Source organism: Phyllobates terribilis, unplaced genomic scaffold, assembly GCF_046119375.1.
Source record: "Phyllobates terribilis strain yellow unplaced genomic scaffold, ASM4611937v1 Scaffold_1__5_contigs__length_1240528914, whole genome shotgun sequence".
Lineage (NCBI taxonomy): Eukaryota > Metazoa > Chordata > Amphibia > Anura > Dendrobatidae > Phyllobates > Phyllobates terribilis.
Genome location: NW_027362761.1, coordinates 1,169,254,820 through 1,169,266,153, shown reverse-complemented (window position 1 = coordinate 1,169,266,153; position 11,334 = coordinate 1,169,254,820). Strand labels below are relative to the sequence as shown.

Sequence of the window (11,334 nt, the reverse complement as noted above, 5' to 3'; positions counted from 1 at the left end):
AAACCGAGCAAAAAGTATATGGGCAATGTACAAAATGGTTAAGTCTGTCAAAATAATGAGGCAATGGGGATGGACCCAAATTCAGCGGAGCAGATGGAAACGCACACCGAATGCCACTGAATTAATGGTAATGCCGAACATTACAGGTGAGCAAAAAGATGTGTGCTGGCCACTTTGCTCCACCGTGACTGCCGGACCCGGGCAGCCCTATGTAAAGCGCCGTGTCTACAAACCATCAGTGTGCGGATTTGGTGGAGTTTTCAGGCGTCAGGTCCTCTATCTATGTGATATTATCCAATAATTTTTTTGGGATTAATGAAGACCCTTCTCCTTGCGTATAAAAAAAAAATCGCCATGAGAGAGTAGTAAGCTTAGGGCAAAGGAGAAGGAAAAGCAGTTGTCCGTAGCCCATCGGAAAAAAACTGCGACTTAACGGGTTTCTCCACCATTTTTCTTTTGCGCTAGTTTTAATTATTCTCCCCTAACTGAATGCAGCACTGCTTTGTTCACATGCGATATCCCTAATTTTACAGATAGCGAGAGACTAACCTGTTCTCGGTTTTTCCTATCGCCAGATATTGCAGGAAGAGAGGATGGATGAGATCAACCCTCATAATGTCCGTGCCCCAAACCAACCACTCGAAGGGGAAAGTCATGCTGAAGGAGTACAACGGGCGCAAGATCGAGACGGAGCACATTTTCAAGTGGATCACGGCCCACGCGGCGTCGCGCATCAAAACCATCTACAACTCCGAACACCTGAAGGAGGAGTGGAACCGGAGTGACCAGTACAAGGTCAAGCTGTACCTGTTTGCAAGTCTCGATCAGCCTCCAGCCTTCTTCTCCGCGCTGAGCGTCAAGTTCACCGGAAGAGTAGAATTCATATTCGTCAACGTGGCAAACTGGGACAATACGAGTTACACGGCTGAAATCGGGATCTCCAGGACGCCATCGTACGTTCTGAAGACGCCGGAGGGAATCTACAAGTATGGGAATAATACAGGGGAATACGTCTCCCTGAGAGCCATGGATTCCTTCCTTCGCACTTTACAACCTGAAGTCAATGACTTGTTTGTGCTCAGTTTGGTTCTGGTGAACCTCATGGCTTGGATGGACTTATTTATTACCCAAGGAGCCACCATAAAGAGATTTGTGGTTCTGATCAGCACTTTAGGGACCTACAATTCCTTGCTCATCATTTCATGGTTACCAGTTTTAGGTTTTCTCCAGCTTCCTTACCTCGATAGCTTTTACGAGTACAGCTTAAAACTACTCCGCTACTCCAACACCACCACTTTAGCTTCGTGGGTCAGAGCCGACTGGATGTTCTACTCTTCTCACCCCGCACTTTTTCTAGGCACTTATTTCGGCCACGGGTTGCTCATTGATTACTTCGAGAAAAAGAGACGGAGCAACAATAACGCCGATGAAACCAATGCTAATAATCTGGAGTGGCTGTCCAGCCTTTGGGACTGGTACACCAGTTACCTGTTCCACCCAATCGCTTCATTTCATCACTTTCCCAATAACTCCGATTGGGATGAAGATCCGGAACTTTTTCTCGAACGTTTAGCCTTTCCAGATTTATGGCTTCATCCTCTGATTCCCACAGATTACATCAAAAACCTACCAACCTGGCAATTTCACTGTCATCGGCACCACCACCACCACCACATCGAAGAAAACTTGTCGGAAAGTTCTCAAGAAAGTGACAGCGACTCCGAAATTGAACGATGCCGAAATGAAAGGAGTCAACTTTCTGGCTGCATGGAGTCTACCGACCAGACTTGCTCATGCGAAGGTGGAAGGAAAGTCGGGACCTCGATTAAGGAGAACTCTGAACCGGACTGGTCTGCGTGGCCCGAGAACATGTTGCACTGTACAGAATGCGTCGTGTGTCTGGAGAATTTTGAAGACGCCTCTTTGCTTATGGGTCTGCCGTGCGGTCACGTGTTTCACCAAAACTGCATTGTGGTGTGGTTGGCTGGAGGTAGACATTGCTGCCCGGTTTGTCGATGGGCATCCTACAAAAAGAAACATTTCACCCAACCCATGTCGTCCATGTCGGGTCCTGCCCACTCTTAGCATCTGCGCTTCCGTCTGGAAGCTTCCCGGCCGCCTGTAATTGCTCGTATCTGTGGTTTGATGTCATGTTTTTTTTTTCCTGTCTCAGTACAGTGGACTAATTGCACATTATGTTTCCGTCATAATTAATTTTTCTTGCCTTGCGTGTTTAAGTGTAAATGCCTAATGTAAGCAACGGGAGGGAAAAAAAAAATTTTTTTTATTATTTTCACAAATTATATTCCTATTTCAGCGTATTTTTTAAAAGGAAAAAAAATAATCTGCCAAATTCTAGAAAGACAATTCTGTTTTTTTTTTTTCCTATTTTAATTTATTTTTATTCTTTTCCAACCGCTTTCATTTCTGCTCTCCTCACTCAGTGTTTTCATACGTTTGTGAAGGTACGTAATGAAAGTCTCAAGATTTCACTTAAGTGTTATCATTATTTTTTTTTTTTCTTCTTTTTAATAAAAATATAACAGAGTCTCCTGTTTTGGTGTAAATCAAACCGCTTATCTTTAAAGGGAATCTGTCAGCAGTTTTTTTTTCTGTGTAATTTGACAACAGCATGATGTAGGGACAGAGACCCCAATTCTAGGGTTGTATCACATAGTTTACTGGACGCAGCAGTTGTGATAGAATCAGTTTTCTCTGCTGCAGATAATGCTGGGCGCTGACTGCCGGGCGCGGAGTGCTGACTGCCGGGCGCGGAGTGCTGACTGCCGGGCTCTGTATAGCCCCGCCCACTCCACTCATTGGCCGCTTTCTGTGTACATTGTCAGAAAGCTGCCAGTCGATGGTGGAGGTGTGGTTGGACCGGGAGGCATGAGACACCTAGTCCTTTAGTGATAATCTCCTGCTGATAAAACATTGATTTTATTGAAAAACACAACCCAGTAATACATTGCTGAAATCAGGGTCTCTGTCCCTACACCATGCTGCTCTCAGATTACATAGCAAAACCTGCTGACAGATTCCTAGTAATATCTGACCATTTCCTGTACTGAATATTAAGGTTTACAGTTTTCTTATGTCCGATTGCATTTGCGGTTCTAACCCCTAGAAACTTGATTAATTTTATTTTTTTTGTTTGTTCTAAAATCTTCAAAATAAAATGTCATTATCTGACGTCTACACAGGATCCAAGCCGGCAGAAAAATCTTTTGCCTTTTTATATATTTATCTATCTATCTTTGAGCTCACAATTTTTTTTTCCCCTAAAGTACGGGGATTTACTATATGACATCTTACACCTTTCCATAAAGGCCGGGCTCAGAGCGATCTCTGATCCCCCTAATAACAACAATAGCATCTATGCAGTTAGGGCTCCTTTTTCATGCTTGACCCATGATTTCCTAGGTTGAAAGGGTTCAGGGTTCATGTAGACCCCTTAATAATAGTGAGTGGTCCGGGGTTAGGGTGGGAGCAGAAATGTCCACAGCAATGTTGATAAACCAATGCTTTTGTCACCCGGTCCAGTGCTGCTGTGACATGATTGTGGGATACAGAGGGGTTGTCCTGGCCGCTAACGACCCCCCACCCCCCCAGGTTCGCCATGTACTGTATGTTTGCCTCTTACGCCCTGCCTTAAATTACTGATGGGCAATAATTGACTGACATTATATGAGCGATCACTCAATTCCCAGAGTGGGAGAAAAAAATAAAAATAATAATTTTAAACTTTTTGGTCCGTTTTTAAATAAAAATAAAATCTTACTATGTTGCAAAAATAGTGACTTATCGCCCTAATCCACGGCCGCATCGTGATGTGAGACGAGAAACACCGTTAATGTTGGCAGGTGCTAAAAACACAAACATAACATGCTTAAAGGGTTACTCCGGAGCGATAAATAATATGTTCCTATCGGTATAACTTACACTATAAAGGCTTATTAAATCCATCGTGCTGCTTTGAATCGTCGCAATATCTGGTATTTAGAAATATTTATTGTGACGGAGACGCGGCTGCTGAGCGCTGTCCCTCCTGTCTGGGACGTTGTATCAAAGATCAGGACATTAAAAACTTAAGCCACGCCCCCTGATAAAAGCTTTTTCTATGCAGTCATGTATAGGGGGGTGTGGCTAATCATGCTTGTCATGCAAGCCACGCCCCCTGAGCAAGCGTGTTTCTGTTCTCCGCCTGCCGCCGCTCTGATCTCTGCCTGCTGCTATTTCACAGCTGTGAAATCAGAGCTTCCCTTCATGGTCCTGTCACCAGGAAGCTGTGCAGAGGCAGAAAGTGTCCGTCCAGTACAGCTCACCCGCCCTCAAACCACCTCATGCATCACACAAGCCTCCCCAACCTGAGAACAGCGCACACTAAGGGGGAATGCTAGGGTTATAAGTCTGTGTCAGTGATAGACGCTGCAGCGGACGTCCTCATACTGTCATCCCCCAGACCATCTCGTTGCCCTGACAGCCGGGTTGCACCACAGCTCAGCTCTTCTATGCATGTAGGAAGCAGGAGCGTAACAATCAAAGTCGCAGAGGGTGCAACCGGGCCTGTGCGGGAGGAGGGCCAGCACATTCAGCTGACATTTATTGCAGCGCACAGACCTGCCAGCTCCCTGCACTGCAGTACACTCTACTGGCCAATCAGAAGCTGACCGCAGACATCACCTTGCCCGTGACAGGCGGCACATGGCAGTGAAGTCATGCACTGCCCATGCCGGTACACCAAAGTCAGTGCTGGCTATACAGAGCGACGCCGCACATTGTGGGAGGGGGGAAAGGTAAGAATAATAGTTGGTTTCTTTTTAAAATGTGCTGGAGAAGAACGGAAGAGGCCCAGGATGGGGAACATTATGCCAGGAATGGGCCCAGGATGGGGACATTATACCAGGAAGGGGCCCAGGATGAGAGACATTATAATAGGAAGGGGCCCAGGATGAGAGACATTATAATAGGAAGGGGCCCAGGATGGGGAACATTATACCAGGAAGGGGTCCAGGATGGGGGGACATTATACCAGGAAGGGGCCCAGGATGAGAGACATTATACCAGGATGGGGGACATTATACCAGGAAGGGGCCCAGGATGGGTGGCATTGTGATAGGATGCGGCCCAGGATGGGGTGCATTATTACTGGAAGGGGCCAGGATGTCGGACATTATTAGATAAAGGGCCCAGGACGGGGGACATTATTACATGATGGGAAATATTATACCAGGAAAAGGCCCAGCATGGGGGACATTATACCAGGAAGGGGCCCAAGACGGGGGGCATTGTTACAGGAAGGGGTCCAGGATGGGGAACATTATACCAGGATAGGGACATTATTACTGGAAGTGGTCAGGATGGGGGAGATCATTACAGAACGGAGCCCAGGCTCCATAATATTTTTACATGGGGATAATATTACATGTGGACAAACACGTATATCTTTATAGGATCTAGAACGCTACATGGGCCCATACATCTGACTAACAAGCAGGTGGGGGCGCAGGTCCAAATTCTGCACCAGGGCCCATCGGACTCTAGTTGCGCCACTGGTAGATAGTATGCAATGTTGATGAAATGGTGGATCACAATCACTACATTCAAAACTATCAATTGTCACCTCCTCCATAGAAATAAAAATTGCCGATGTTGAGATCTATCACTAAGGCCGGGGCCAGATGGGCAAAGTTCACGGTCTATAGGTCTGTATACAGAGCGCAATGACTGAACTTACAGCCTCATATATGTCTATAAGACTGCAAATTGGGGATGGGAGAGCCACAGTCAATCCGGGCATCCTGCTCTGTATATGGACTGTGAAATATGCCTGTCTGAACACGGAGCATCAGGAAGCAGAGAGAGGGGCCTGCAGCACTGAGAAGAAGCGGAGCTGCGGGGAAATAGGAAAAGAATAGGATCGCCCATTCTGCTGTGTGAAGCTGGATACACAGAGGGGCACATGGAGATGAATAGAGATACAAAAGTACAAGAAAGGAACTTTATGGTGGGCTTGTACTGTATTAACAATTGTTATGTAGATACTGAGCTTTGTAAAAGAAAAGACTGGCATTGTAGGGAAATCCTTTAAAGGTTTCTGTCGCACTGCAGATCAGTAGTAACTACTGAGAGCTACGCAGCAGAAAATCTACAACAAATCATGTGGATCTTGTTGGATATTTTCTTGTGGAAAATGGTCTTTCCCCTGCAGACCTCTGCACACCCAGCATGTTGGATTTGTGGTTTATTGGTGCGGTTCCTCCTTACTCTTCCATGGGGAGCCTATAAAAAGAAATATAAAATCACAATATGTCTTCACTAAAAAATGCATTGAATAAAAACCCCACATTAAATGCGCATCAAAAACGCATTAAAAAGCAATAAAAATGAAGTTTACTGTTATATACTTCAGTGCAAATACCTGGGGAAAATGTGGGGGGAAAAAAACACAACATTTCCACATGTGGGAAGATGGTTTTAAAAAAAAAAAAAACACTGGTGGCCGACACCGTCAGAATCTCATTATCTGACCAGTTGTGGCCAAAATGTTTGAGACTAAAACAAATTTTTGTTTTTCGCACAATTTGCTTCTTAAGTGTTTTTCGATGTTTTTAGTCGGATTTTTCTATGGTAAATGAAGTACAATCATAAATATTTCAGAAGTTTTCACACTTTTATTGATAAATGCATCAAGGTTATGCAAAGACTGAATATTTATAATGTTGCCCATACTTCCAAACTCTTACAGAAGAGGTACAAACTATGAGCGCTGCGGCCAATTTTCACTTCCTTTGCCACGTTCCTGGCCACATCCCAATCCACGCCCATTTACTATTTCTTTCTCCCCAGACGGTTGTAGTGAGGGACATTCAGCAGACGCCCGAGAATGCAGGGTGTAGACCCAAATCCGGGACTGTCCCACTGTATCCGGAACTGTCCTGCTGTATCCGGGACTGTCCCGCTGTATCCAGGACAGTTGGGACTAGAGATGAGTGGATGGATTCCCGGGTCTCTGGTCCAGTGTTCAGGACAGTGGTACCTGGCGGCTGGACGAGAGGCCGTGAATCTCTAACCTTCCGGCGTCCCCGGTGGCTTTTGATCACCCAGGGCCGGAGCAAAGCCATCTGTGCATCCTGCTCATCTCTAGTTGGGACCTGTGGATTATTTTTTGTTCCTTCATTCACAGTTGGAGCCACCAGAACTTTCTTAACTGTATGTAGCTTCATTATACAACATCTGGCTTTTTGATGACTGTAAGGCCGTGTTCACACGTTGCAGAAATACTGTGTTTTTTGTTTTCTGCAGGATCCGCACCAAACTACACAATAGCAGTCTTCACTGATTATTGCATTTTTGCTGCATTTTAGGCCTTTTCTCCTTTATTTGATGCGTTTTTCGTGCAGATGTGAAGCCGAGTTTCTTTATTGTACAGAAAATCTTTGATTCTGCATTTAAAAAAGTAACTGCAGATTTTACGTTCGTTTTTTTTAGGCTCCACATAGAAGCCTCCAGAGAAAAAAAACAAAACAAAATTGCATAGTTTAAAGCTGTGTGCCCACGATGAGTTTTTGGTGCAGATTTGCAGCGCGGAAACGCTCCAGAAACGCATTGCATACCTTATCCCATGACATTCTGCAAGTTCTGTGCACATGGTCAGGATTTTTTCTGCGCGGATTTTACTCGCAGAAAAAATCCGGACATGACCAATTCTTGTGCGTTTCTGCATGCGTATTTGCCTATACAATGCATTGGAAAAACGCATGGCAAATATTCATGCAAAAACGCGTCAAAAACACATGTAAAAATCGCATGCGTTTTTCTGCCAAGGAGATGCAGAAATGCTCAGGAAAATTTCTGCATCATTTCTGCATCGTGGCCACTAAGCCTTACAGCGTCTTTAGACCACAGGAGACGCAGTTTCATGGAATCACATCCACATATTTTTCTCTATAGTCTTTATGTGGAGCCTTAAAAGAAAGCATATAAAACTCGGTTGCATTTTAAGAGCAGAATCAAAGCTTTTCTGTACTATAAAAAAGCGTTAAAAATGTGGATTCAAATCTGCACCAAAAATGCAAATAAGGGGGAAAAGGCATTAAAAAAATGTAGCAAAAATGCAATAATCAGAGAATATTGTTATTACCTCGTGTGGTGAGGACACCTGCAGAAAAAAACCTGCAACATTTACATGACATGAGGTCATGTTGGTCGGTTGGGTCGAGGGATGGCTTTTTGAGGATGGGCGTGATTGTGGCAAGTTTGAAGGCAGCAGGGAAGATACCAGAAGTTAGTGATAGGTTGAAGAGATGGGTTAGGGATGGGATGAGTGTGGCGGTGATATTGGGGAGGAGGTGGGATGGGATGGAGTTGAGTGCACATGTGGTGAGGTGTGATTTGGAGAGGAGTTGAGTAAGGTCTCCTTCCGTGATGTTGGGGAGGGAGGTTATTGGGGAAGGGCAATGGTCTGGAAAACAAAGGGGTTGTGGTGGTCGGACAGTAAAGACTTGCCATGTTTGGTCAATCTTGTTTTTGAAGTGTGTGGCAAACTCCTCAGCAGAGATGACGGAGGTCGGAGGGGGCAGTTGAGGTCGGAGGAGAGATTTAAAAGTGTTGAATAACTGTTTGGGGTTGTAGGATAAGGAAGATATGAGGGTTGTGAAGTAGGCCTGTTTAGCAGAGGTGAGTGCTGATTTGAATGCGAGTGTTGCTTGTTTGAATACAGTGAAGTCATCTTGCGAATGTGTTTTCTTCCAACGCCGCTCCGCAACCCTGGACGCTTGCCGAAGCTGTTTAGTGAGGTTGTTGCGCCAGGGTTGCCTATTGACTCATCATGCTCTGCCATGCAGAAGAGGGGCGACCGAGTCAATAGCTGATGCAAGAGTGGCATTGTAGAAAGCAGTGGCACTGTCTGTGTCATGGAGTAAAGATATGGATGTCAGTGGTAGAACAGAGTCAGAAAGTGGGTGAGTGTCTAGATGTGCAAGGTTTCTGCGGGGATGTGCTATTTGCTGGACATGGGTGACAGGTGAGGAGGACAGGGATGAGAATGTGAGTAGATGATGGTCAGATAGGGGTAGGGGGAGGTTGTAAGGTTAGATAGGGAGCAGAGTCAGGTGAAGATGAAGTCTAGTGTGTGTCCGTCTCTGTGGGTGGCTGAGGAGGACCACTGAGTAAGTCCAAAGGATGAAGTAAGTGACAGGAGTTTGGATGCTGCTGACTGGCGAGTGTCAGTGGGGATGTTGAAATCGCTCATGATGATTGTGGGAATGTCAGCAGTGAGAAAATAGAGAAGCCAGGTGGAGAATTGGTCAATAAAGGCAGTGATCGGGCCTGCGGGTCGGTATATGACAGTCACTTGAAGGTTGGAGGAAGAGTAGATGCGGACAGAGTGGACTTCAAAAGAAGGGAGAATAAGGGAGGGTAGAGGAGGAGTAGGGCTAAAGGTGCAGTTGTTAGAGAGGAGAAGACCCACTCCTCCACCATGTCTGTTATCAGGGAGATGAGTGCAGGCCACCGTAACACAGGGCAGCAGGGGAGGCAGTGTCGGAGGGTGTCAGCCATGTCTCTGTGATGCCCAGGAAGGAGAGATTGCGAGAGGTAAAGAGGTTGTGGACAAAATGGAGCTCGTTGCAGATAGAGCAGGCATTCCAGAGTGCTCCAGAGAGATGGAGCAGGGGGGTGGGTGTCCGGGGCACGGGTTTTACGTAGGAGAGGTTGCGGTAGTTTGCATTTGGTTGGAAGCGATAGGTGGGGGAATTGGTGGAGGGTGTAAACTGTGGGGGTCCAGGATTGGGAGATATGTCACCAGCAGTGAGAAGAAGCAGAGAGAGGGAGAGCAGGTAAGAGAAGGAGAGTGTCCGGCTTTTTTATGTCTTGGTAGGATAGATCTGAGGTTGAGGAGCAGGTTTGCAGATGAGGTCAGGTGGGGGGGTAAGAGGGAAGGAGAGATAGTGATTTGGTTAGAGGGTGCTGGGGTTTGGGGATAGCGAAGGAGAGTGAGGATTACTGGAGCAAAAACAGTAAGGGCATATGTAAGCATAATGAACTTTAATGAATGACACAGAGAAACTAAGTACAATTAGTAAATAGTTACTTGTATCTTCTGGTCACTTCTGGCATATTTCTATAAGACCCTTAAGATCGACCCTTTAGAAGCCAGACCTGTCTGTGCCAGACCTGGCTTGCTTGATTTATGGAGCTCGTAACAGCACATGAGGTGGCTTTATTCTTCCAACACTGTAGTATTAGGGTATGTGTAAATGACTTTTTGAAGCAAACCCCCCCCTGAACAGTTGAGGAGGTTATTGGTCCACAAATATGGAGGGGCTCTGTCTGGGTGTCTATATGATATTGTGACCTGGGAATTAGAGGAGGAGGACCAGGTAATCTGCCAGTGACCACCCAGAGGGGATTATTCAGGCCACCCACAGCAGACAGGTGGCTGGCATTCTTGAAGACTGCCGCTGCAGACATGACGTAAGCTCTAAAGTCATCTACAATTATCGCTGGCTTCCGGAGTCACAGGTATCAAATTCGTCATCTCCGTCGACCCCCTGGATAAAGGACAGGGCCGCAGCTTGGAGATGATGAACGTCCATTCCCCAGAGGGTTTTTCGAGAGCGCTTACGGTGGAAATCAGCAGCGGTGGCCACAGGGGCAGCAGCAGCAGATCTTGGCTGCGGTGTTGAGGCTGTTGCTGAAGTTGGTGTCTCCCGTGCCATTGTGGCCACACACAATGGTGGTGCCTGATCTTCTTCAGTTGTCTCCCTCTCTGGAGCAGTGGGCTCCTTTCCCTTGACTTATTTTTTTAATTTTTGCATTTTCTTCACTCACCTCTGTTCGGGTCGTCCTCTCCCATCTTGGGAAACATTTTACCTGATATTAAACATCTGATACTGCTCTCTGTGTTTAAAATTCTGTGGAGTCCACATAAAGGGATATTCCAGTATTGGACATTGTAAGGACAGGGGGGCAATGTGGATTACTGGCCGCTCTGGTTTGCTGTGAAACCTGTGCATTTGCGGTCTATCAGGCCATATCTGCACGTAGCGTAAATTTGATGGAAGTCCACACCGGAAATGTCACAAAGAAATCCAAACATTTCTGATGGGAAAATTTAAAGCTGTTGTTTACGCCTTTTTATCAGTGTAAAAACTGACCCATAGTGGTTCTTAAAGGGGTTGCCCACTACTCTGAGAACCCCTTCTCAATCCCTATTTTTCCGTCTTGTAAAATAATAACACCTACACTCACCTCCGGTGGCGGCATCATTCCATCAGTGTCAGCATTGGCTCTCTCGGGGATTGCGTGACATTATGTCACGCAATCCCTGAG

The 11,334-nt window shown here is 46.0% G+C and overlaps 1 protein-coding gene across 2 annotated transcripts in view; it reads left to right on the top strand.

Annotated features, from left to right (window-relative positions):
* LOC141163285 (charged multivesicular body protein 3) overlaps positions 1-11,334 on the top strand; it is a 45,102-nt gene that overhangs the window by 12,661 nt on the left and 21,107 nt on the right. The window contains exon 5 of one of the 2 annotated variants that reach the window (XM_073649138.1): positions 576-3,205. The exons of the other annotated variant lie outside the window; for it this stretch is intronic. Coding sequence (XP_073505239.1) covers positions 576-2,085 — 1,510 coding nt within the window. The 3' untranslated portion in view covers positions 2,086-3,205. Of the gene's footprint in view, positions 1-575; positions 3,206-11,334 lie in introns of those variants that run through there. 2 annotated transcript variants of the gene reach the window in all.